At 39.8% G+C, this 27,790-nt stretch overlaps 1 protein-coding gene across 1 annotated transcript in view; it reads right to left on the bottom strand.

Moving 5' to 3' along the window:
• Positions 1 to 27,790, bottom strand: part of RPH3A (rabphilin 3A) — a 78,279-nt gene that overhangs the window by 17,389 nt on the left and 33,100 nt on the right. The window contains exons 3-9 of the mRNA XM_053473193.1: positions 26,277 to 26,288; positions 18,699 to 18,845; positions 8,490 to 8,619; positions 7,671 to 7,754; positions 6,930 to 7,089; positions 6,314 to 6,355; positions 3,160 to 3,330 (exon numbers count right to left, since the gene is read on the bottom strand). Of these exons, the coding sequence (XP_053329168.1) occupies positions 3,160 to 3,330; positions 6,314 to 6,355; positions 6,930 to 7,089; positions 7,671 to 7,754; positions 8,490 to 8,619; positions 18,699 to 18,845; positions 26,277 to 26,288 (746 nt within the window). The remainder of the gene's footprint in view (positions 1 to 3,159; positions 3,331 to 6,313; positions 6,356 to 6,929; positions 7,090 to 7,670; positions 7,755 to 8,489; positions 8,620 to 18,698; positions 18,846 to 26,276; positions 26,289 to 27,790) is intronic.

The following is a 27,790-nucleotide window of genomic DNA, read 5'->3' as shown; positions in this document are numbered from 1 at the left end:
TTACAAACCTGTCAGCCTAAAACACACTGAGCTAAGCCTCCAGTCACTATCACCGCCTGGGAGAGAGAGCTGTCATTGTGTATCGTATTGAAATAAAATAAGTAGGATTTCTTGAAGGCATTAAAAAATGTAATCCATTAATTTGGTAAAATGCTCCCATGGTGAGTGTACATTATTCATGTTGTTCATTCTGATGTTGTGTGCCATTTATATTATATCTCAATATGATAACTTGCATTTGACAAGAGCAATAGTTTTAAATTTATGTTCAAAGCCCCTTAAACTACATTAATTTAACAATATCTTATTCAAGAAAGATGACTTTCCAGACTGAGCGTTAGTCTTAAAATAAATAAATAAATACAAATAATCATTGTACAGACAAGAATCATCTGTTCTGTTATGGCAAGGGACCATACAAAGCAATCATACAGTTTATAATTAACATGCCAACTGCTCAGTCCTCATTCAACAGCTACACACAGAATTCCAGCAATAATTGTAATGCACTTACTTAACGGACAGTGCACATGTATGAGTTGGGTGGGTGCCCTTTTGGTGTCCCTGGTAAGTGCCATTTGTAACAACTACCAATTATTCCTTACCTGATACTTCTGAGCTGTAGATATGGCCTGAGAACATGGAGCTGAAGGATGTCATTGCTGCTCTCAGGGCTGCTGCAGAGGGTGACAGCGGCAGAGCCATATACAAGCATGTTTTTGCCCCCAGGCTGCAGTGTCTGGGGGCCTTCAGGGTCTGGTGGGGCAGCAGAGGCCCCATCTGGCGCTCGTGTGCCAGTCCGCAGGCACGCCCACCCTCCTGCTCATTCGGAGTGTCCTTTGGAGCCCTGATGCAGAACCACAGGAGTCCCGAGAGGTGGCAAGCTACATCCCCGGCTCCAACAAAATTGCACTGGTGTGGCATGGAGTGGTCACTTGAGTCTTGCAAGACCACTCAGCTGGCTGCGCGACCCATGACCTCGGCAGCGGCAGGCCACACAGAACCATCCAGCAGATGCTGAAATTCGCATGGGAAGATGTGGGAGCATAGGCTCAGTAGGCCTCCGGAGATCAGCTAGGAGGCGCAGACGGAGAGCAGGAGAAGCTACTAGGCCAATAAGATGAGTGAGAAGACCCAGTAGGGCAGCAACGTTGGACCGTTTACCTGCTAGGGGCAAGAGAGCGTCCAAAGACAATGACATATCAGCCCCTTAGGCGAGGTGGCCATTACCACTCCGCTTGTCCCTAGGTTCGTGGCACCAGGCGGGTGGCTGAACAGATCATCACTCCCTGTCTGGGGTACCCCTGGCTATGTTGGGGCCCTAATTTCTCACCACTTTTCTCCATACAGGCTGGGTCCTCTGCCATAACCATTGACGTTGTTTGCCATCATGGGACATTACACCAGGATCCAGCAACTCCTCTTGACATGCCACCATGCCTGGGGTAACTTCACCGCAGCATATATTTCTACTTCACAGGTCTTGGCGGGTTTGGCGAATAGTGGGCCTCCACAGGTTCAGTATTCATACAAGTTCCAAGATATGTGAAAAAGAAGGGGCCGGGGGGGCAATTGCAGACCTTTTGGCACTGCCAAGACATGCAGCGCAGCAATTAGCTGCCATGGCAGCTCAGGTGGGGGTGGGGAAGGGACATCTGCAGGGAAAAGAGGTTTCTCCTGGAAACACATCAGTTGTCCCAGGCGCGGCGGCCTCTGGGGACAGTCAGCGTGGGTCCAGTCAGCGTGGTTACTTGGGTAAGTAGGTTGTTGGTGGGTATCGATTATTGACAGAACATCCCAACTACCTTCATACATGTCCTGTTTACGCATTGTAAATATTCTAATAAGGAGTTTTAATCATAAGGAGTCACAAGTGCCACCCATTGACCTACCGGAGGTCAAAATCTGTTAAACTATGGTGCATTATTGGTGAAACCTATGATACAATATGTAGAATATGAATTAGTGGGAATGTTATCTCGGGGTGATGAATTACTCCACAGTTACTGAATTTAATTCTAATGTTTTTCCTTTAATTTGTTCATAGGACTATGACTGTGACCTGTTCTCTTTTGCATGCAATATTTGCTTGTATGTCAGGATTGTGTGGAAATGTCAGGACTGTGTGTATTGTATATGACATCTAAAAAAATACCAGCCTTACCAGGGAAGAGGGAGTAATATTTTCTTGTAAAACTGCCTGAATTAACGGATTGGAGAAGGTTTTTCTCCGTTACAGATCTAGATAATTTACTGTGCTTGGCTGCACAACATGTACATTGCTTACGGTCATGAAATCAGAACAATAAAATCTGAAATAATGAAGTTAACCTTTCTAAGACCTCAACATGTTTTCCTTAATTCTGTCAAGAACTAGATTGTATGCTTCAGTTTGATCATATATTGAGCCTGGATCACTAAGGTAGAATTGAAGCTTACAAGGGTGTAGTATACGGTTAATTCCATTGACTGTGACTTGTAGGTGCATTGAGGTCAGACGAAATGACCCATGCCATTGCATTAAGTATAAATTACAGAGTAATATGGAGTGAGTTGGTTGTGTATAAGGTTGGTCTTTTATGTTTCTATATCACAATCATCCCAATGCCACAACAACACAATCTTTGTGATGGATTGCTTAAGCCTTTAGGTTTTATGCACTAAACTGGAACCTCCAATATGTTTATCGACTTATAGGAGGCCCAAATCTGAATGAAGACTGTAGACTGTTCTGATACACTGCAGCTCTACGATAATACATTCATAAACAGACACTTAACAAATGATAGAGATAATCAGTCAATATAAGAAGAATTACACTTGCGATTCTGAGCAATGTAATTATGATACACACATTCATCAAATACATGATCTGACATGCTTGAATTAAGCTAGCTTGGAGATATGCAACATTTTTTCACAAAATGCAAATGCTATGAGTCAAAAGTTCATGTTGTATTACACAAACCACCTTTTTCCCCCCACATAATATGCTGGATATTTAGCTCAGGCAAAAAGTTGGGCTATCTTTAAGGTAACTAACAAGTAAACCTGCTGCCTTTAGCAATGTGTATTACAGCTTTCTTTTCACTGCAAAAATATCTTTTCAGTTACAAAAATAATGCTTCCCAACCCCATAATAGACATATGTTTGCAAACCTCCAGGACTTCTGTTGGTCTCAGTGTCTGCTCCGCTGTAAGAATAGTTTCGGCTTTCTTGGTCTCCACCAGTGTGTTCCCCTCCACTAGAAACCATTCTTGACTCGGTTTGCTTACGGGCAGAAGCAGGATAATTTCCTCTTCCAGTAGTAGCAGCAGTTGATTCGGTGCCTGGAAGCATAAGTGTTTGTCTTATGATGATTACAGCTTTGACATACTTGATCACAACATGAAAAGAACATTTCTTAAGATGAAAAGAACACTTCAGTATGCAGAATTGACACATATACAGTTGTGTGAAAAATAAAGTACATCCCCTCATAATTCTTAAACACATCAGGACACAATAGCAATCATCTGTTCTTTAGTAGGTCTAAAAATAAGGTAAATGCAACCTCAGATAAACAACAACACGTGACATATGACATTGTGTCATGATTTATTCAACAAAAATAAAGCCAAAATGGATTAAGCTGGAGATTGTCTAGGAGAAAAAATGGGGTGCTGCATCAAATGTAATTGAACAATTCTCTGTTCCTGGGCCTCAGCAGCCAAGAGCCAACCTAGGTTGTGGTTGTTCAGCTAGACTGAAGTTGTTAAGGATCTTCTACTCAAAGCAAAATTTTAATAGCTTATCTCTGGAACAAGAAAAGTAGACAAGAATGCTTTTCGATAAAAGTTCTCTAGGCTACGTGTGTGGTTCCCAGTTTTAAATTTAGATTTCCAGTTGTGTTTGTTACTGAAGATTAGCTGTTTTGCCTCCAAGCTGATAATATATCAAATAGATAAGGACGAAGGTTATAAAAAGGTTTTATTTTATTTGAAGGTATTAAGCTACACATGGCCATGCCAAAAAAATGGCATATTCAAAAGTAACCTATTAAGCAAGGATTTAGACTATTTATAACAACACAACTACGGAATATTAAACTGGCAAGGTACTGGAATGCAAAGGTGTACTATATGTATGGAAAACTAACAACATGAAATAAAATTGACTATTCAAGAAGTTAAAGTAAAAAAATAATAGGTGACCTAAATTATGTTAAATTATAAATATAGTATGAATTATAGTTTTGGGAAGACATACAATTACAGACAGAGTTTCACAAACCAGTTCCCAAGGATGAGTAGAAATCAAAGGTTAAAACATTCTACAGAATTTACTGATAAATAAATATTTCTGTGCTAGAAGTGGTCAGCATTTAAAAGAAAGGAGATCTGTAGAGGTAAAAAAACCTCTGTTTGAACACCGGGGCCTTCTTTGGAATATTAAGTTATGTTATTACCCCCATGCTTGGAACGTTACTCTCAATTAACACTACAATAAAACTGCAGAAGCCACAATTATGTTTAGACATATGATTTTCACGAGCCTTGACACAGGTAATTTGCCTAACTAGGATGTCCCTTTCATCATGGTCGCTAGCAAATTTCCCCATGCAAGTGTTAGAACCTTTTTCTATGACTTTGATGATAGAAAATGTCACACTGTGTTAGAACCTTTTTCTATGACTTTGATGATAGAAATGTCACACTCTACCACTTAACATAAATGCTTACGATTAATATTTGTACAGACATGTTACTGGTAACTCTGGGGCTACCAATGAGAAGCTTGAGAAAACATACATGTAGAGTAGGGCTTGATCTACTGAGCCCAACTGTCCCTAAGAAAGAAAAACAATGTCCATCACATTTTGTGCTATGAGCCTTTAGCGCATTTATGCTGGCCTTCTGTATCAGCGTAGGAAAGGGACATTGTGGAAAACAGGGCTTCCTCGCTGCTTGCGTCTCAGTGCTTTGCTCTGTTGCAAGGAAGAAATTGCAAGGCTAAGAGTGGTCAAACTTAAATTTCCATGTAACCAGCCATGCTAAATAAAGTTAATTTGCGCAATAAATAAAGCCTGCATTAAACAAGAATAAGTCTGCAGAACAGTGGGCCCAGATTCCTGTAAGACATGGATTATGTGTGAAATTGAGGCTCTAGTGTCTGCACTCCTACATCTGTTATCATAAACCAGCGATCAGCAGTTTAAGTCGGTGAAGTTAATATCTTTAACTAATGTAACCTTTGATCAAAATAAGCTCCATGGCACATTTAATTAATTGAAGACAGGTGTGTTCTCTTGTGCCATTCATTTACAATTTTACACATCAATTTATTGTGGTATGATAAGAGCACATTCTAAATAGAAGAGCAAAGCTGCCATGAAAATCTTCTATCCAAGATGAAAACCTTACAGGTGGAAATGATAACAGTGTCCAGATTAATGAGGAGAGACAGGTCCTAACTAACACAGATTTGGGCTCTTCTAGGACAAAGTGGTTCATTTTGGGCAATGCATGTTAAAACAATCAAAAGGTTTGTCCTGGTTTTATTACCATACCTAGACCTTCCTGGGTTGATTGACTTACAGTTCCAGTAGGGGTGCATCCAGGCACTAGAAGAGTTAGGGTCATGGGCAGAAGAAAACATTCCCAATGGCCAGAGATCACAGCACTGCTCTAGAAGCTCATAATCAGCTATGATAGCCGGGGCCTTCTAGGCTATAAAGAAGAGTTCCTAGGTATGTTAACTCTGCTGGTCTACTAATAGATTTCCCAAACTACTAAGAAATCTGCTTTCTCTGGAACTAATGTTATTATCATACAATTACAGAAATCCTTACATTTTCATGGGCCCAATTAATAGAGCTCACAGGTGATTTCATACCTTCAAAAATTGTAAACAATGGTCAACTATTCTGAAAACAGAATGCCCTGCTAATATGTATGTATTTGTTTCCAGATTTTATTAAAAAAATAAGCAGTAACAGCGAATTAGTTTATAAGAACCCACATATTTTAATAACCCAAAAGGTGATAATACTTTGTTAATTTGAAAAAGATAACTTCGTAGAGAACAAAATGTTCTTAGCAACTGACTAACTCCTTTCATTTATTTACAGACTTGCTGCTGTTTTAAATGCATTATAATTTTCTACATGTCCACCGTAAAATTATATTTAAATCACGTAACCATAGTAATATTGGGAGCCAAAAATTGTAAGTCTTGCATTCTAATTTCTTCATTATTTCTCTACAACAGATGACAAAACATGCTTTTTATTCTTCCTTTGATATACACGTTCCATTTCCATTTTTCTCTTACCATACAATTCTTGATCCAGTTGTGCATTACTCTCCGCTACAGCTTCAACATGTAAATAAACATAAATTAGTACCTTAATATACATCAACATGTAATAAATGAAACCAGTTAATATGCACCGATTTGTTTAGCCAATACTACAAATGTTTCTTATCTAGGTATAGCATTACCGCAACAATTATGCTGCAAAGTAATTACCGTAGAGAATGGAGGTATGACACACATGTAGTGTATGTTGTTCTACTTTAGATAGCAGGATATATATATATATATAATCATTTTGATTAGGTTTTTTTGTCTTAATTTATTTTCTTGACATTCCATACACTAATGACATTAGCCAATCTCTAAACCATATTATACTCTTAACTATCATGCATGACAGGTAGTAGGGTGGTATAAAATCAGAGACTAAAAAGATGAATTTTTGATTTTAGGTTCATTTAATGTATTTTTGCTGAACCAAGACATATTATAATCCATAATCCTATGTATGTATATATACACACTTATATACATACACACACATACATACTTAGTACTAATTAATTTGATATATGTAAATGCATTGGCCCGTTAGTCTGTAGGCTTTTAAAAAATAAATACATTTGATCACCTCGGCTCTGAGTGCGAGGGTAGCGTTTCTGCTCGGGTGCTGAAATGTCTGATTCAGCCAGTTCGCTGGGAGGTTTCTCGGGCTTGGATACTGGCATTGGCTGTGGTAGGACATGCTTCGGTAAGCCCTTGAAGAACCAAGCACCAGATCTCTTCCACACCTCGATTTTCAAAAGGAAATATATTTAAAAAAAAATAGATTAGATTATTTACATACTTAAAAATAAAAAAGCACATTCAAACTATATTTGCATTATTCAACAAGTTTTCCCAAACACAAAGAGAAATCACTAGCATCTCCGGGTCTCACCTACCATTTTAGCCTAAAAGACCTAACAATAAACCTAGATAATCCTGATTTTCAAAAAAATAACCCAAATCTTATCCAAGGTGTACAATCTAGGTTTGATCCAGCTATTTAGCTGTGTCCACCTCTACACATACAGTTTATGTCATCATAAAAGGGAGAGCAGGCAAATATTAGACCAGGGGTCAAGAGAAGCCCTGGGGCAATTGCACCCTTGTCCCAAGTGATGGCCCTTCCCTGGTACCCCTGCCTCACAGCAATGTATTTTATGTTAAGGCTTTTAACCCCTTAAGGACAATGGGCGGTCCCTAAACCCATTGAAAACAATGCATTTTGAGCCCGTACATGTACGGGCTTTGTCATTAAGGGGTTAAGAAAATTAGAAAATTCTTCTCTTTGTTCCTAGGTTCCCAAGTAGTTCCTGATAGTACTCACCTCACGCTGCTCGCTGCATATTTTGCAGAGCCAGATGGAATGAGGACGACTGTTGGTCTCCACACCACATTTCGTGCAAGCGTTCTAGAAAAATAAAAAAAAACATTTTATAAACTATAATCCCTCCTATTATAATATTTACAGTAAACAGCCTAAATATCAGAACACATAGGCAGTCTAATGAATGAAGTAAAAAGGCACCATTATCAAGGTATACCTATATAAACTTAAATAAACAAGGAAATAATCATTTCTAGTCTGGTAATTAGACACAAGCATCACAGCATAATATATTGTTATAAGGACAATGATTGCAAATTGTACTGGAGCATCTGCATACAGCCTCATCAACAGAGGCATATGCACATAATCTATTTAACATCATGTATGGTTTATTAGAAGGTCAAGTGTCATATGATTTATTAGGGTGGTTGTAAATAGCGAATTATCTTTCATGCTCATGAGAAGGTGGCGCTGTGGCAGCAATCAACACCTCCGACTTTAAACGCTCTCCCCTCACATTCTATGCACATCCGCTGCTGGGAAATTGTGGCTCTCCACACTGACCACAATCAGGAATCAGCCAAACACAGAAGACGGAACAGACCTCCTGTACTCAAACTGTCTCTTGCAAAATACTTGGCGAATTTACGGTGCACCATAACGATAATGGTATATGTGTTCGTACTCCTGGTTAGCATTAGTGCCAGTTAACTTAGAATATTTTCATAGATCACATTCATATGGGGTTTTTTTTTTTGGATATAGAGATTTCTTCAAGATTTAAATATGGTTAAATATGTTAATCGTGGCAATTACCTTTTTGCAGTCTTCACAAACAACACACTTAGCTCCTGGCAACCCTAACTGTTCTCCACAGAGGATACAGCGATTGACCCCGTCACCAGACACTGCCTTTCTCATGTCTTCTAAACGGTCAACCAAACGTCTAGATGGAACAAAAGACCGGGATTAAAAATGGATGCATCTAGAAAAACAGATTCTTCTTAAATACATATGTGTTGGAAAAAATTTGAACTTCTAAAGAACTGCTCCAAAATGTACTACATTCAATAACATTTTTTGGTTGCTGGAGAAAATTAGAGTCCTGGCTGTATAACACTCCCAGTGAAGTCAATGAACTATGTTCCCCCTACTGATTTCCAATGCAGCTCAGCTCCCATCGAGGGGCATGGGAATTCTACTGAGCATGTGCAAGAAGTGTACATAGAAATGCTCCCTGCTTTCAGCAAAGGCAGCAGGGGCGGAGTTAAATAAGACATGAGTGCTCATTCTATCACACCATTAAATACAGTACGCCTTACATGAAATTTGATTTAGAGTTATAAAAATTACTCCAATATGCATTATGAAAATATGGTTGACCATTAATTTCTAACAACTTCCAATCTTTTTCCATCTGCAGAGTGTTTTGACCACAGGGACATATACTTAATTTACTATATACGTATCAGCAAAGCCCAGAACTTGCTGATACAATGAAAATAAAGCCGTCTTCTGACAAGCCTGCAATTTCTGTACCACATGGGAAGCCAGTTAACGTGTTTCACAGCTGATAAATGTACAGTGTATTGAAGGTATGTGCTGGGCACTTCAGTGAAACAGAGGACTTTTAGGTCCCTCCAGAGACAACACTACTGAAACGGCTGGACACTGGTAAAAAGACCTGGTTCTGTGCACCACCAGCGCTGCCTGTAGGTTGTGCAGTTCAACAGAAATTCCAAAGGAAAGTTTTGCAGAATAAAAAAAAAAAGTAAAACAATTTAAGCCAAACGTTAGTACAATCACTTGCAGTTAAAGTCATTTCAAATCTAGATTGCAGAATTATAGGTAAAAAGGAGACAAGAGTTATTGTTTTAATTAATAATATTGAACAAAGGATCAAATGATCCATATAGAGCTAAAATGCACAAGGTTGTCAATTCTCTGTGGAAAGGTCTTTAGCAATTAGAAGGCAGTCCTAAATAGTATTATGATTGATACTAGCATACCAATCTTTTTTCATAGGAGTAAGATGGATCTCCCTGCTTAAACCTGCAAGTGTACCCAGCCCCCTCCAATATACCCAGTAATCTGTTGCAAAATATACTATACACATGCCTATGTCGATTTAAAGTGAGACCTCAGGCATAATTTGCATAAAATAACTCACTGTCCCCTAACCCCCCCTCACAAATGCATTGATTGAACAGGCTTACCCATATGCCCCAAATCAGCTTGGCTTGCAGGAGATGTATTCCGCTGAACACATATCCGGCTCCCCACTGCACACATGCTATACTCACCACCAGCCAGCTCCAACTCCCAAGACTGTTCCAATGGTTTCAACAAGACCTCTCACATGCATGTGCCCAGCCTGAACCAATTGTTTTAATGGCAGCACTTTCCTGGCGATGATTGGCACTGAAGTGACTACAAATCTAGACCACAGAAGGGGATGAGGTGCACAGAAGCTCTAGAGCTGCAGCTTCTCCCAAAATGTTATGCATATTAAAGGACATAGGGTACCGTGGGATACTATAGTGTCCCTTTAAACATATAATAACTTAACAAATCTGCTTTTAAATAGAACACTTCAAGAAAATTTAGATTTTTTGACTTGATGTTGACGTTAATTGCTCAAATCGGTAGTACTAAAAATAGAATAACCATGACTCGATTATTTAGTTGCTCCAAACACAAGCCTTGGGAGATGAAATTAGAAATCCCCGATTCATGGATGTTTTATACGCTCCACTTACGTGGTGACCTACATCTAACAAAACAGAGAAGTGCAGCCTAGAACTCAATATTAGCTTCTTTTTTCTTAAGTTTGTGCTGCAGGGAATGCTGCCTTTCATGCCCGAGTACCTTTTGTAAAACACTGCATTTAAAAAGGATATTTTCATCGATATTTTCAATGTGTGCTTACTTGAAAGTATATGTTCTGAAAGACATATTTTATAGTATGGGCAGTGGACCGTGAAATAGGTTTATGAAAGTGGTAGGGCTAGTGTAGTACTGGACTCAAAATTCCAAGATATTTAAGGGACTCTTCATCTAACAGGCAAATTGGCATTTTCCCAGTTTCCACGATAGAAACGGAAATTGTGTTAGCCAGTTAGCATTCAAGACATTAAGGTAACCGTATCAATCCTTTTCTTTATGACAGGAGGCTTTGGGGTTTATTCACAGAAAGGAAAGTTTACAGGAGAGTTGTGGTTTCAACAGCTTGACTTATTGATTTATGAAGGTCCAATCCCAGTGAGCTTCTGATGCAGGAAGAGCTTGTCTGGCCTTGTATAAGGGATAGCAAAATCAGTGAGATCTCTACAACAGGAGTAGAGTTCAACTCTCCTACCAACTCTCACTTTACTGAATAGACCCCTTTGTTGTCATAGTTGGAGAACCCATTGACCCCATGAGTCAAGACCACACTGGTCAGACATTAAGTCTGACTTAGGATATCAGTGCTACAACAGAGGGCTAAATCTCCTGCCAGCTAAGATTGCTATTAAAATAAAAGCAAAATTATGTAGTGGTAAAACATTATGCCTATATGGTTAAGGCCCTGTAAGATCACTGAAAGATGTCTGCAAGAGAAGCATTAATTCTGTAATAAATCCCTTTTCCTTGGCAGCAAGCTCGGTGTTGGCTATCCACCAGAATACAAAAGACTCCAGGCTGGCTGATCATCTGTATGGCAGCTACTTACATGTTATGCTAAGTACCAACAAGGAGCTCACAGTGATGTTCCAACGTTCTTGGAAAATAGCGCGTGTGTGGGTGGGGGTCTTACTTTTAGAGATTGTCTTCCATTAAAAAGAAAATGTGCTTTAGTTAATGAAAGCCTAAATGTATTTCAGTGACCAACTCCATTTGAGAGGAATACCGTAAAAGTAATATCAGAAGATCATGTTTGACAAGCAAAAACAATTTTACCATTCATATGGTTGGTTTAGTTTTTACAACCGGTTTACTGAAAAATATTTTTAATATGGTACAATTTGGAGGAACCAAATATATTGCAAAGCTGCTATCAATCAAATCCTGATCATACATGTAAAATGGAAAAATACTTTTATGCTGTCTATTCTAATTGTGATAAACATAATTCTATCTGGTCACCCAGGTTCTAATATCGGAGACAAAATCTGATTTAAAAAGACATATTAGTCTATTAACTAAATTTTATATTTAAGTAAATGCTATCCTTATTTTTTATATATAAATGTCTCAATACTGTCAATACTGTCAATCATGCCTCTCACTCCTTAATTGATCCCATTATGGTCAATTAACGTCTTTCTGCTATGGACCTCACACATACAGACATGCACACACTTACGTACACTATATGGACCTGACCATTACACCAACATGGACATTAGACATTAATATGTAGTTGGTTCCCCCCTTGCAGGTATAACGGCTTCCACTCTTCTGGGAGGGCTTTCCACAAGATTTTGGAGTGTTTCTGTGGGAATTTTTGCCCATTCATCCAGTAGAGCATTTGTGAGGTCAGACATGGATGTTGGACGAGAAGACCTGGCTCATCAATCTATATTCCAGTTCATCCCAAAGGTGTTTGATGGGGTTGAGATTAGGGCTTTCTGCGGGCCAGTCAAATTATTGCACACCAAATTCATCCAACCATGTCTTTATGGACTCTCACATTTGCACAAAAATACACACACATACACATTCATGCTCATGCAAACTTATACCATACACATTCATGCTGACACAATTATACCCTACACATTCATGCTCACACACATTTACATAGACATATCGATGCTGACACACACATACAGATCCATGCAAACGCTCACATATATACACATTAATGCTTACATACAAATGTGTATGTGAGTATGAATGTGTATGTGTGTGAGTATTTGCGTAGATGTGTGTGTCATGGATCTGTATATGTAAATGTATGCAAACACACACAAAACACTTGTACATCCACTCTCACTGTACATACTGGCACAGTAACCTACCATCGCATTACGTGATCCCACTGCATTTCTGCCTCCCCAGGCCAGTCCAAAATTGTTCACAAAGGGCCAAACCTACTCAGAAAAACCCTATCAAAAATCCTTCATAATTCAGATTCATAATTGTGCTATATGAAATATTTGCCACCTATATAAACATGCAAACTGTCCTATACAGTTTCTAATTACTAAAAGGTTGCCTTACATATGAGGCCAAATGTTGGCACCATATTTTATCTACCATAACTGTTCTATTTTGGACAATTTCAAATGAGCATGTGAAATATAAATTGCATTTTCATTAAGCCCATGTTAGACTGCATCAAAAGCTCCGTCAGGTAAAAAATGAGAGACATGCCAGATTTTGTGTTTAAATATTTATGCTGCTCTGAAACCGAATGCCAGGAATAGCTAAAAGCCCTACAGTCTTCTTAACACTTTGTTAGCTAGAATTTTATTATTTTCCAGGTATATCATATAAAATTTGCAGGTATATGTATGTACAAGTCCAATTTATCTAGCATGCTGTTTCATTCAAAATCACAGTCCAATACCCTCACAAACAAAAGGCAAGGGTTAACTTAACTGATCCAACTTGACTACAGTTGCATACCATCGTATGTCAACACTTGCAAAACAATATGTGAGGGCATGCGACTCATGTGGGTTGGCAGGGCCGGACTGGCCCATCGGGATACAGGGAAATTTCCCAGTGGGCCAGCTGGCCCGTGGGCCGGCAGACCAACATTAAAAGCGGCAGCCCGGCTGCGAAGTTCAAAGCAGCCGCCATGTGGCTGTAAAACCTCCTCCACCGGCCGCTTTAACTTCATTAGGCGGCTGGCGGAGGCGGTCTCATAGCCACACAGCGGCAGCTTTGAACTTCGTGGCCGGGCTGCCGCTTTCAAGACGTGGCGATAAAGGGGGCAGGGCTCACAGAGGAGTTCCTCTTGACAAGGAGAGGATCACCACATCGGAGGAGAGCGGGAAAAAAGTATAACCAAGAAACATAGTTAGGGGTAATAGGAAAGCAGACCCATATACAAAGGAGGGGGGTGACTGGGTTTTGGCATTACAAAATCAATATAAATGGAGGAGGGTGGCTGGGGGCAATACAATACAATTCTATCTAGCATTATCTGCTGAGCACCGATGTCATCTTTATCCAGCAAACATGGATGCCGAAGAGTTAAGATTCTGTCAATTCCCAGATACTTATTTTGGCCTTTTAACACGTTTGGTTCCAGGAATTGTAATAATAATTTAATATAGTTTATAAACTAATGATTTGTAGCTATTTGGATGGTAAATAGCGCGGCTCAGATAGGAGCGTGTAAGAGGTGTGTGGCCACAAGAGCTCGACCACGCAACGCAATACATGGGGCTGGTGTCCAAATATTTCCAGGGCTGCTTTTCATTCCCAGTCCAGCCCTGTGGGTTGGGGTGGTAGGTAATTTAAGAAAAAATATGGGGATAGATTGTCCTATATAACCTGCCCCTAATCCATTGCTCAGAGGGTAAGGGGATTAAATGCTATTAACCCCTTAATGACAAAGCCCGTACATGTACGGGCTTAAAATGCATTGTTTTCAATGGGTTTAGGGACCGCCCATTGTCCTTAAGGGGTTAAAAATACTCTACATGAAGCACAAACTAAGATTTGCTTGACCCCCACCCATCTTGTTCTGTGGCATGAATGGGTTAAAAAATACCATTGGGAGCATTTACTTATTTTTTTTACCATGTATTTTATTTGTAGAAAGGGGACTAGCAATTTGCTAAAAATCAGTAGATTTTTTTCCATCATGAAATAAACTTAATTCAAAGTGCAAAGTTTTAAAACTGATCTTATCAACCAGTGAAAGATCCTATCAGCTACAACAATCAACTGGTTGCCATAATGATAAAAACACCTTTGCACCAGATTTACTTTGTACCTCTGTGCAAAGATATCAGTACTACAGCATGAGGCAATCACCCAAAAAGTCATACTTTTATACACTTGACCAGAACCAACTATCTTTATCTTATGCGACTGCTTCTTATAGTCATAAAGCATGCCAGGGATTGTTTCTGTGTTGCAGATCTTTGAGTATTAGGACTGGCGATGTAAAATAGATGATAATGATACCATAGAGACATTGACAGTTATAAATTGCATGAAATGGAATAGGCCTAAATAGCAGAACATTATTTTAAGACACGTTAAAGTCTCTCGGAGACCAATTTAAAGCCTGGACTTCTACCTGCCTTCCCAGGGGGTTTGCAGAGTTGGCAATGAGCGCAGCACTTGGGAAAGTCTTGACATGTCCCAGAAAAAAAAGATATTTAAGGAAGAGAGGACACCCGTTTTACCACATTGTTATACATTATCGACAAGATGATTTCTAAGGAAAGAAATTGTCACATACGTGACACACGAGCCATAAATAAATCCATAAAACCTGTTTAGTGCGGCTATGAAGTATAGATGAAGCTGTGAACCTGTTACGATGTGCATGGTTCAATGCTGGAAATTTACAACTTATAATAAATGACCTACTGTATGATTATATATTGATCATGATATAAGGAGACAAGAGTTTGGTAGTGTTACTTTTAAACATGCCCTTTTGATTATCACTGGTATACTGCTGTATTGTGTTGTATTGTGTTCATTGTTATCATACTCAAGCAGAGCTTTACATCAGTTCCTGAAGACTTTGTTAGCTTCAAAAACAAAAGTACCATGGGCATCTGGTGATCTCCTGGAAAGGTCTCCCCCTCCTATCCCGTGGACTTCATCTTCTTTTGCTCCTTCTATTAGGCAGCTTGCCATGTATAAGGCCTGTGCTAGACCTTAGGTGGCTTGAAAATGGTAGGGAGTACGTAGAATCAAGATGGGAATTGGCAGGATTGGTCTAGGGGTGGCAGGCCGAAATGCTGCTCACCCGACTACTCTGACCGAGGAGCCAGTAAGTAGCTTTTATTTACAAAGCCCACACTCAAATGTGTACACAGACTGTGTAGAAAGTATACTTAAGTATGCTTCCTGTTTGCACTTCCTGGTTCATTAGTGGCAGCCGTGGGCAGGAAGCCAATAAAAAAAATGATATATGCTCAGATTTTCATACTGTAAAAAAAATTTCAGTCCGTGTGAAATTAACTCCAATTTCCATTAAAAATTAAAATACTGGGCACTACATTTGTCCTTTAATTTTAGCTTATCATTTGACCTAAGAAAAATTGGCCGCCAATTTGGTCAATGTTTTGTGTAAGGGGAGTATTCATGTCCAGTTAACCCTAAAACGGTGCAGAGATATTACAGGTTTTATTTCATTGAGCAACAATTTTTTTTTCATCAAATCAGTGATAAAAAACACATGGACAATCTTGGTATTACAGAAGAAGTAAAATGTAAGAATCAGTCTATAAGAACAGTAAACATACTGTTATAAATGGCTCACCTCTTCAATGACGGAAATATTTATATGCTGGGGCTCTGTGTAAATAATAAGACAATGATTATGGAAACACCCTAATACTTCTCTGTGATCACACTTATGTGGCAAGGAAAATGTTAACAGCTTGCCCAAGGCCAGTGCTAGATGTTATTTTCTTTTCTCCCATGCATTTTCTTGAATTATGTGCAACTCACGGTATGGCTGGAAAACCTAATGCAGCCTACGGAATTCCAATTTACTTAGCATGTCAAGATAAGACAGACAAACTCCTTCACTATTCGACCCACACAATGCAATCCTAATGAAAAGGTTAAAATCTGCATTTGTATTGCCACAACAAATGATACCCAAATGATAGCCAGCATAGCTTTAAGGCATCAAAACCTTCAGTAGATTATTGATTTTTTTTACATCAATTTATGATCTCTTTCAATCTCATTTGGTTTGTCATGTAAAAACACTTCTGTGCTGCTACAACTATTCAAGCTAGTAATAACTCACCACATATTACATCTATTTATAAAGCACCCACACGTTCTGTAGCATTGTTACAATAAGGGATGATGATACTTAACAAAGGCAAGCAGTAGATAACGCAGCAGAGGTGGTCATCTAAAGCTAAAATAATGTGCATTTCTAGTTTTTCTATCTCTATCTGGCATCCCCTCCCCCCCGGCACACAATAGGATCTAGCAGCCCCTCTCCTAACCACACATATTACTATGCGGCAGCCTCTAGTCCCTACTGCACATGGAACTATGCGGCAGCCCCTTCCACAAAAAGCACTGAAGGCAACCCCTCTCCTCCCTGCACACAATGCTGTCTGGCATCCCCATCTCCTCACTGGACACAACACAATCCAGCATCACCTCGCTGTACACTGCATGGTTTAGCAGAGACATAGTGTTAATTCTTTGTCACATAGGCCCTACAGTGTCCATTCATAGTAAAATTACCTTAAAGCCCAGCCCAACGGGACTAACAATTCTCACACTGAGAAGGTTTTTATATGTATCAAAATAATTTCAATGTTTCAGTCTTCAGAATAAATACTTTCAAAATATATATCTCCTTAATTGTCTTGTATTCTTTACACATATCTCCTTGATGTACTGGATTTCATGTTTTAATGATGTTCTATATATTGGATAGAATGGCACAGCGTGTGTTTATAAGTAACTCATTAGAGTCCACCAATTAAAGCACTACGTACCCTGCCATAATGTGGACACTATCTATAATCATCTGGGTGGTTTAAGTGTAGGTTATCTAAATACTAATTCAGTTCACTTGTTGCCATGCCGCAATTTTGAATTCACTGGAATAATTCCCAAAGAATTCTGAAAGATTTTAACAGACAAAAGATTTTGCAAGCACAGCTGATGATGAGTCTAATCACCTTCAAGTTATGCTGGGATGTTGCATGTCAATTATCACCTTGACATGCAGCTAGAAGAGCAACTATGTCAGCAGTATTAGACATATTTCAAAGAGAGGGCAGGCCCAGGATAGCCAGTCCTTAATGAACAATTTTGAACAGACCTGGGGCAGCAAAAAAGTAAAAGCAATGCTGCTCGTGCACTGTGCAAGCAGTTAGAGAGAAAGCTGTTGGTGAGGTAAAGGGGTGAGTGAGTCAGTTAGAGGATAAGGGAGGGAGTATGTATTTAGTGTATGTTTAAGTGTGTGTTGGCATGAATGTATGTGTACGTGCATGAGCATGGATATGTATGTGTGTGAGCACGAATGTGCATGTGTGTGAGTAGCCAGAGATAAAGCTGCTGGAGAGGTAAGCCGGAGGGGGTATGGATATATGTTTGTATTTATGTATGTATGATTTTGTATGTCGGCATGGACGTGTAATTGTGTGTGTGTGAGCATGGATGTGTAAGTGGGGTGAGACGGAATGATATAAGCTGCTTGGGGCAAAGACACTTACATTCTGTTTGGGGCAAATATGGCACTGTTGGACATGTTGCTTGGTCAAGTTGTGAGGTCCCTGGGCAATTTTTGCATCAGGGCCCTGTGGTTTCTAGTTAGGCCCCTGTGTGTAAATTTGAGAGTGTGTGTAAATATGAATGCCAGTGTGTATGCAAGTTACCGGGGGTGGGTGAAAGGGGCCGATGGGGCCACTTTACTTGCTCTCCCCCTTGGGCCAGAAGGTGCCAGCCCACCCCTGCATACTTCTGGTGTCCTCTTGTGAGCTTACTTTTTTCAGGTTCCATTTTGAACTAACAAGAAACAGTTTTTTTTATGTAAGACCAAGAGTATAACATTTTACAAAAGGCTTAAAAAGTGTTGAAAAGGATTTCCCAGAGAACACACCTGGTAAAAATTCTCAGCTTTACTTCTCTACAATAGTGGTTTCCTGCTGGTAACTTTGTTCATATTCCCTTCTTCTCTGGTGAGAAGACCTAACTAATCTGTTCCTCCTGATCTTACTGATGTTCACACTTTCTGTTTTTTTATATAGCTTAAGTAGAGTGCTACTACAAATCTGACATTTGGTAAGTCACTGACATCAATTACCTCATTCACATTTCAAATGTAGAGGTTTCGACAAATCAAGTAGAATCCATTTTTCTTACCCAATTCGCTCTTGCTCCATCTCTTCCATTTTTGCTGCTCTGGCAATCACTCGGTTTATTATCTCCTTTTCTTCATCAGTTAGGTCTTCATGCTTCCGTTGTCTGTCTCCCTGATTTGCAGGGTGTACTGACCACCCGTCTTCAAGCCTGAGAAAAGACACATTTAGCTTTTGAGAAGTAAACTTGCACAGAGCAGTAAAACAAAACACAATTTTTAGCTACTTGTGCAGGTTCTTCGCCTTATGAACATACCCATGTTCACAGATATTACACACATTATTATTTTTAGTATTATGTTTAGAGACCTTATTTGGGTGTGATCAGAACGTATGCAGAAATATATCATGCCTGGTTATTATTACTTGTTTTCAGAATATGCAAATAAAGGAGTTTCCTCTGCATTGATGTTGGCCCACTAGCACCTTTGGGCTATTTTCATGTCTTAAAAGAATTGCAACTGCATTTCATTTTCATGAGATCATCCTGTTGAGATAAATAATCTTAACAGGATAACTAGAAAGAGAGAAAGTAAGAACAAGAAATAAAAAGAGGGGTCCATAAATGTTAAAAGGGAAGTACTTAAGCTTGAATACAGCTGGGGGATTCTAATTTTGACAAAGTAGACGTAAGTCATTTAGATAAACTAAGGTTTTTCAAGCATATATGATGTATTGTGTGTGTTCTATTAATCTTTTCAGCCAATAAAGCAAGGATCAGTCAAGAATGGAGAACTAGTTGGAGAAGTAAATAATATAACATGGCTTGGATATATGATATTTCTGAACAAAGGGAAGACCTTCATCTCATGGATTTTTGTGTGACCTAGGGAGCATGTCCAGAGAAGCACAGCCTGTAGCAACAACAAGAGTGATGATGATGAGAGATAAAAAGAAAGGAGAGAGTGAGAAAGAGAGCATCTATTCAGAAACAAGATGTGGATAAAGGGGGAGATAATGTCAAAGGGGGAGATAAGAGAGATAAGGATAGAGAAAGAAGAGTGATAAAGCAAAAGAGTAATGGTATGTGTGTGCATGGGCAGGCATTTGTAAGGGCAGTGCATGTGTGTGTGTGTGTGTGTAAGAGCACTATATATATATATATATATATGTGTGTGAGTGTGTGTAAGAGCACTGTATATTGTGTGTATGGGCACTGTGTATATATATATATATATATATGTGTGTGTGTGTGTGTGTGTGTGTGTGTGTGTGTGTGTGTGTGTGTGTGTGTGTGTGCGCGCATAGGCAGTGTTCAATTTGAGTTGTGATTTTCTTCTCTCTCATTTAGTTTTTTTTCAGGACAAGGGGTTTCTTTAGATATCCTTATATTAATCTAATTTACTATATAATAATTTATTATAAAAAAGGGGACCCTGACTTTTTTTGCGTGGCTGAATGCTTCTATATTGAAGCACTTCAGCAACACTGGCTGAGCTTACGAGGCAATCGTTGATCACCTCCCAAGTACATTTTTTTAGTTTCCTGGTGCTGCCATAATTGAAAGGCATATAGCTTTTCAATGTGGTAAATACTACTGCTCCAAAGTATGTGTACGGGCCCCTACATTTTTTATTTTTTGGGGGGTTGCTACATGCCTTTGCAACAGCTGAGCAAAGAAAGCAATCAGCATTTATTGCTTTCCACACCCGTTTAACCACATGATGTGCCAGGCATGTCAGTTGTCATTAAGGGAATGTATTTCCATGACGTGTCTAAAAGATGAAAGTTGGTACCGTGTTAGCCGTAAAATTACAGGAGACAAGTGGAGTTAGGATGATACCTTTATTGGCTAACTGAGTGAATATAGATTGCAAGCTTTCAAGACCTCTCAGGTCCCTTCATCGGGCATGTTATACAACAATGTGAAAGACCTCTCTTTAAGTATCAGTCAAATAACATGGTTACGAATGGGAAGCAGATAACATCAAAAAGTCTAAGGCAAGGTTCTTTGATCAGTCAATAGTGTTAAAATCAGAGGTGGATTGGAGTCATAAAAGGAAGTGTCAGGAGGTATTCACAACTCTAATGGGGTCAGGTTGTGTGCATGTCTGGTTTGTTCATCTACAAAGCGATAATGGGATACAAATTCCCTATCCCCGGGTTGAGGCCAGCATTTAAAGAGTTAAATTTAAGTATTAATTTAACCTCTCATATTTTTCTCTCCCTCTGAGTTTTGAACAGTCCCATCAATACAGCCAGTCTGATGTCTCTGATGCTATGTCCATTTTGGCAACAATCTCTGCTCTCTTGTTGTTGATGTTGAATCTGTGTGAATTAAACCTTTTATGCAATGGCTGGCCTGTTTCACCCACATAGAGGGCTGTTGGGCACTTTGCACACATAATAAGGTAAACCACATTAGAAGATTTGCGGGAGAAGGCACCATTGATCTTATGATGTGTATTTGAATTTGGTATAGGCACCATGTCCACAGTGTGGATGTGTGTGCATGTTTTACACCTTCCTTGTAGGCAGGGGAAAGTGCCATTTTTTGTGGACTTGTTCAGGGCACTCCTGCTTATCAGTTGTTTAAGATTGGGGGGCTGTCTGAAGGAAAGTACGGGAGGCTGTGGAAAAAGTTCCCTGAGTCTGTCATCGGTGTGTAGTGTTGTTTGAAGTTCTTAAAGGGTAGACTTTATGAACCAGGGCTACAATTCCAGGATAATTGACAACCAGATACAGAAAGCCACCAACATTCCCAGAAAAAAATTACTAAAGTACAAAAAACATCATACTGGAAACCGTGTGCCTCTGGTTGTCACTTACCACCCCCAGGTAGAAGCTCTACGCAAAATATCTAAAGAACTTCAAACAACACTACACACCGATGACAGACTCAGGGAAATTTTTCCACAGCCTCCCCTACTTTCCTTCAGACAGCCCCCCAATCTTAAACAACTTGTGTCTTGCTGTCCATTATTCACGTTACCGGAAGCTCTGGGACTAGGAGAAGCCGGAACAATGGAGCGGACAGCAGGGATAAGCTGAAAAAGAGGCAGGGAAAGTATCTACTGACTACAGGAGAGGTCAGACACTTCCTGTCCCAAGTATTCCTTATCTGAATTTCCTTTATCTGGGGGGGGGAATTAATTTCAGATTATTTCTGATAAGGGATTTTCAGATAAGGTTACTGTGGGTGCTATGGCAAGTCCCGTGGGCATCCAGGTCACTGGGTGTAGGGGCAACTCCTGCGGGTGCAATGGCAAGTCAGTTTGTCAATTTGGTAATAAAATCTGCACCATAATATCTGGGTGGAGCTAAATTATGCTAATTATGTGGGCAGAGCTTTAGGGCAGTGGGTGTGGGAGATTTTCAAGTAAGCATTTGATAGCTGTGCTGCAAAGTGTGCCTGGAATTATTTTTTCAAATGTTTGCAAATATGAATCATGATGACTATAGAAATAAACAAAAGAATGATGATATAATGCAATAAAATTGTGTATTTTGTGTACAGCAAAGGTGATTATTTTGCATAATATTATTGTGTTATCATCCTTATCTGTAAGTTTAATTAGATAGCCATGTGATTGTAAAAATGCTTCATTGCTTACCCATACAAATTTTATCATTATTAACTTTTCTTTTGGCTCATCATCTAGCAGGAATATAGAAGAACGTTCGTTTCAATCACCTCAATGCATTTTTTTTTGTCGCTTGTATAAATTGTACCTAATTTCATTTCGTAATCATTCTCTTTCCCATCTGTAATGAGTCATAACATTGCAGATTTATGGTGCAAAACATGTCATACACTGCAGATAGACTCAAGAGTGCTTCTGTTTCAGTGCTTTGTGCAATGGGTGCAAAAGAGGTGACAGGCTTAGAAGGAAAATTGCTAGATGGAGCACGATGTTTTGGGCTGTGTCATCCTACACATTTCAAATATATTCCTCTAAGCATATAATGAATATAAAGGTGTTGAATGTTGGAAAACACATTAACCTGACTAACTTGTAAACCAAGTGCATTAAACAGATCATGTAATTAGTTAACTAAGACCAAACACCCTTCACAGTGTGTCTATGAACACCATTAGAAGTACAGTATATCCTCTACCCTCAGTGCACCACCTCAACAAAAAAGATTGGTTATAATCAATCTAAACAATTACATTATTCTTAAATGCTGTAAATGGAATTACAAGTTGTGGTGTCACATTATGTTACAGAATTGTGGTATATCGTACTCCATCCACAACACTAAATGCCATCAGTCGTTGAAATACTATATTCATGTATCATATTGGAAGTCACCGGAAGTCTAACATCCCGGGGCACCACCATCATGTGGGTACGCCCAGTACTGGTGAAAGAGGCATGGCTGGGAAGCGGACGGGGGTGACCTCCCTGTTCTCTCACCTGGAAGAGCCTCTGCTTGGCTTTAGGGTTGCACTGAGTGTATGTATTCCTTGTTTACAAGCTATCTTCGCCCTGGATCCTACCAAGTCACCAGCACATGACCTCTCTGTAAGTCCTTTGTAAATAAAATACCCCTTAGTTATTATTATTTATTGTTTTATAGAGCACCATAATGTTCCGTAGCGCTGTAGAAGGTGTGGACAGGACATAACAAGTAGTATGTAACATAACAATTTGACTCAGAGACAACAGGTGAGGAGTGCCCTGCTCAAACGAGCTTACAATCTAGAGGGGCTTTACTTTGGTAGGTGGGGTGGACACAATTTTAGCACTACTAGAGCGAGGACATTCAGCACTACTGCTGCACGCAGCTCTTGGTAGTTTAACTTCTGACTCCTAGCAAGTAGGCTTCAGCCCACTTGGGACTGGTATACCAGGGGTCACTTGACTACTTGTACATACCTGCCACCAGCTCTGGCCAACCCACAAAAACTGTGTAACCCTACTCGGGAATTTCACACAGTCCAATGCCTAATTTTGTTACCGATATTTATCAATGATTGTAATTTTAATAATTTTGCATTGTCCACAAACTAGAGGTTTTGCAGGTATTGTAAATGAGCAACTGTCTTAATAAACGCTACTCAATGTTATAAACTGTTAGCTGTTGCCTCTCAGGCAAAAAGGGTCAGGGACACTGATTTGCAGCAAACTGTTATTTATTTGCATGTGCCCAAAAAGAAAATCTCAGAAACAAAATCATAAAAGGAGAGCATTACTCCCAATTTGAGCTCAACCTGCTGTACTTTGCAGGCATACAGACTGACCAGCCTAAACTCCCACCAACAATACCTCTCTGCCAAACCCAGCTAAGCTAGGCTCCTTTGGCCCAGGGAGCACTGAGGAACTTCCTCTCCCTCCAAAAGTCTCACCGATTGTCAGGCTCCTGGGGGTTTTAGTGTCCAGCAGCTGTACCTGATGCAGGCTTCATTAAAGTCCTAGACTGGATCCTGCAAACCCATGAGGGGCATCCAGTCTGCTGTAATATTGAGGTTGAACACAGTCCTGCCTTGCTCTTTAAATGCTTCTTACATACAGTTTACATCTGCCTGGAGATATACACTGTTACATCAGTAACAGTATTTCAAGAACTAAAAAAACAGTCACACTGGGCACAAACACAGTCAAATGCCCAATTTTGTCACCAATATTTATCAATGAATAAAATTTGGATTGTTTTGTGTTGTCCACAAACTAGAAGTTTTGTTTGGTAACGTAAATGGACAAAGTCTTAAGTCTCTACTAGGGCTGCAACTAACGATTATTTTAATAATCGATTAATCGGCCGATTATTTTTTCGATTAATCGATTAATCGGATAAAAAAAACAATATGCAAATTTTTCGTTTATTTAAAAGAATTTAATGAACTGGATGTTAAAAAACAACTTAAAATTTACATTAACATTCTTATTTTGTTATGATGTAATAAAAAACAATATTTTCAAAGTACAAGAACCCAAACACAATATTTATGAAACAAAATAACCCCAAACATTCTGAAGAGAGGTGGACTATTACTGTTCAAGAAACTTTGCCCCAGCACTTTGCACTTTGCACCCAGCACTTTGCACCCAGCACTTTGCACCCAGCACTTTGCACCCAGCACTTTGCACCCAACCCTGGCACTTTGCACCCAGCACTTTGCACCCAGCACTTTGCCCCAGCCCTGGCACTTTGCATCCAGCACTTTGCACCCAGCATTCAGCACTTTGCACCAGCACTTTGCACTTTGCACCCAGCCCTGGCACTTTGCACCCAGCACTTTGCACCCAGCCCTGGCACTTTGCACCCAGCCCTGGCACTTTGCACCCAGCACTTTGCACTGTGCCCCTGCACCCAGTCTCTAACTCTGCCCTGCACCCAGCCCTGCCCCCACATTCTGCCCTGCCCCCACACTCACACTCTGCCCTGCACCCACTCTGCCCTGCACCCACACTCACACCCTGCCCTGCATCCCCACCCCCACTCTGCCCTGCACCCAGTCTCCCACTCTGCTCTGCACCCACACTCACACCCTGCATCCCCACCCCCACTCTGCCCTGCACCCAGTCTCCTGCCCTGCACCCCCCACCCCCACTCTGCCCTGCACCCCCACCCCCACTCTGCCCTGCACCCCCACCCCCACTCTGCCCTGCACCCACACTCACGAACCGCTCTGTGCGAATGGAGCCACTCGCACAGAGCGGTTCGCTCTGTGCGAATGGAGCCACTCGCACAGAGCGAACCGCTCTGTGCGAATGGAGCCACTCGCACAGAGCGAACCGCTCTGTGCGAATGGAGCCACTCGCACAGAGCGAACCGCTCTGTGCGAATGGAGCCACTCGCACAGAGCGAACCGCTCTGTGCGAATGGAGCCACTCGCACAGAGCGAACCGCTCTGTGCGAATGGAGCCACTCGCACAGAGCGAACCGCTCTGTGCGAATGGAGCCACTCGCACAGAGCGAACCGCTCTGTGCGAGTGGAGCCACTCGCACAGAGCGAACCGCTCTGTGCGAGTGGCTCCATTCGCACAGAGCGATTCGCTCTGTGCGAGTGGCTCTGTGCGATCCGTGCACATAGACATGAAGAATACTTACCTCCGGAACGCGTCACATCCGTCACGTAGCTAGAAGGCGGAGACTGCAGAGCGTGTAGCAGAAGCGGGGAACGCTCGCGGAGGTAAGTAAAAGGAGCCGAGTGCTCCAACAACGAATTGATCACTCGATTAATCGATAACGGAAATCGTTATCGATGATTTCCGTTATCGATTATTATCGATTTTATCGATTCGTTGTTTCAGCTCTAGTCTCTACTAAGGAACAGTATTTCAACAACTAACACAAACCGTGTGCAGTCAAATGCCTAGTTTTACACACAGAATCTTCATGGCCAGCATCACCGCATGTGTCATTTACACGGCGACACTTCTGACCTTTACAGAAGGTAATAGGGTGACTGTACATGTTGAAATGTCACTGATCAGATACTTTGTGAAATCTCCCCAAAAAGCAATCCCTGCACTACTTCTGCAGGCATTGGCACATGAATAACTGTAAAAAATAAAAATAAACCACAAACATGTATTCACAGTTGTTACAACAGGAAGAAAATGTAATGTATAGCTCAAAAGTTTGATATTATTGAAGTAGGTTAAAAAGTATCAGATGTATTAATACTTACTGTCCCTTTTCACTGTGAGAAAGCAGTGGGAAGAAAAGAGAAAATCAATGTCAGATATATCATGCTCTAGTAATCAAAATACTGGTACTAAAAAAACATGTTATTCATAAACAAAGTAAAGCACTTTTACAAAAAAAAATTTAAATATTGGGAACCATTGTTTGGGATGCGAGTCAGTGTGATGATGTCAAGGTCTCTTATATTCTATAAACTAATAGTGTTTTCGCTTTGTCTGTGCCACAATGAAAGTGGCATTATTGGCTGCATTAGGAGAAAGCATAGCAAAGTGGAAAAAAGGTCAGAATTAGGAGTTTGAGGAAGGCAAAGTTAAGTGGTATGTGGAAGAACATAGCAGTAGACCAGTAGAAACCAAATACATAAACTGGTTACTGTTTCATTTGATACTGTAATAATTTGAACTGTTTGAATTATAATTACATTATTATTTCAGTAAATTTGGGTTTAGAATTGGATTGGAACCATTCACTGATTGGAACCATTCACTGTTTAACGTAAACAGGTATTCCACATCTTACACATGAGGTTGTAAGGGACATAAACCATAATGAACTAAAACACACACATATATATATATATATATATATATATATATATATATATATATATATATATATATATATATATATATATATATATATATATATATTACACCTATATAAACCATCAGTAAATAAAACACAACACACCATATTTGGATGAATCAGGCCATGGACTTATTTAGTTTACCATTTAAACAAATAACGTTCAAATGTAACTTATATAACTTTGTAACCAATGTAACAAACAAAACACAATCCCTTGGCACAAGCCCAGAGCACCAGACTAAATCACCTAAACTTGCCTAAGCCAGCCGACATAACTTAAATTTTAAGTTACCCTATAGCAGTTAGCTGTGGATCAGACCTGCACAATGTTCAATAGGAATTCCAGACCATTGTTCTTAACAAAACTACTTAGGCTCAGCCATATTCCTAGGACGTCTGGTGTGAATGTCTTTTTTTAATGTCATTTCAAAAATTCCATAGAGCTGTACAATGGGTGTTAAATCCAAGGGTTCGCTTACCTTTTTTTCACCAGCACTGTGAACGTTTAATAGTTGTGTTCAATAAGGTTTGTGTGTTATTAACTTAAGCACATTATGTTTGTCTATACTTGTGACTTAGATGTAGATCAGATCACATTTAATGATCAATTCACGCCAGGAAACCAGGTAATTCCAAAGGGTTCTTTTACTTTTTCTTGCTACTATATATAAACTTCTATTTAGGTCTCAAGTTCAAAACAATTTGCACATTTTCCTCAGCAAATCAGAACTTCCTAAATTTGTAGAAAAGCAGAAAACGTACCTGTTTATACATTTTTATATGAGCATTATTGACTAAATATTACTCTTGCTCCTGGTAGTTTGAAATGGATATCTACCATGTAGCAAAATTCCCATTATTAATTGCTTACAGCTTTTAATGAAATCAAGGCATTAATTACGCTAAAAG

This window comes from Spea bombifrons, chromosome 1, assembly GCF_027358695.1.
Source record: "Spea bombifrons isolate aSpeBom1 chromosome 1, aSpeBom1.2.pri, whole genome shotgun sequence".
Lineage (NCBI taxonomy): Eukaryota > Metazoa > Chordata > Amphibia > Anura > Pelobatidae > Spea > Spea bombifrons.
This window is presented reverse-complemented; position numbering and strand designations above follow the sequence as displayed.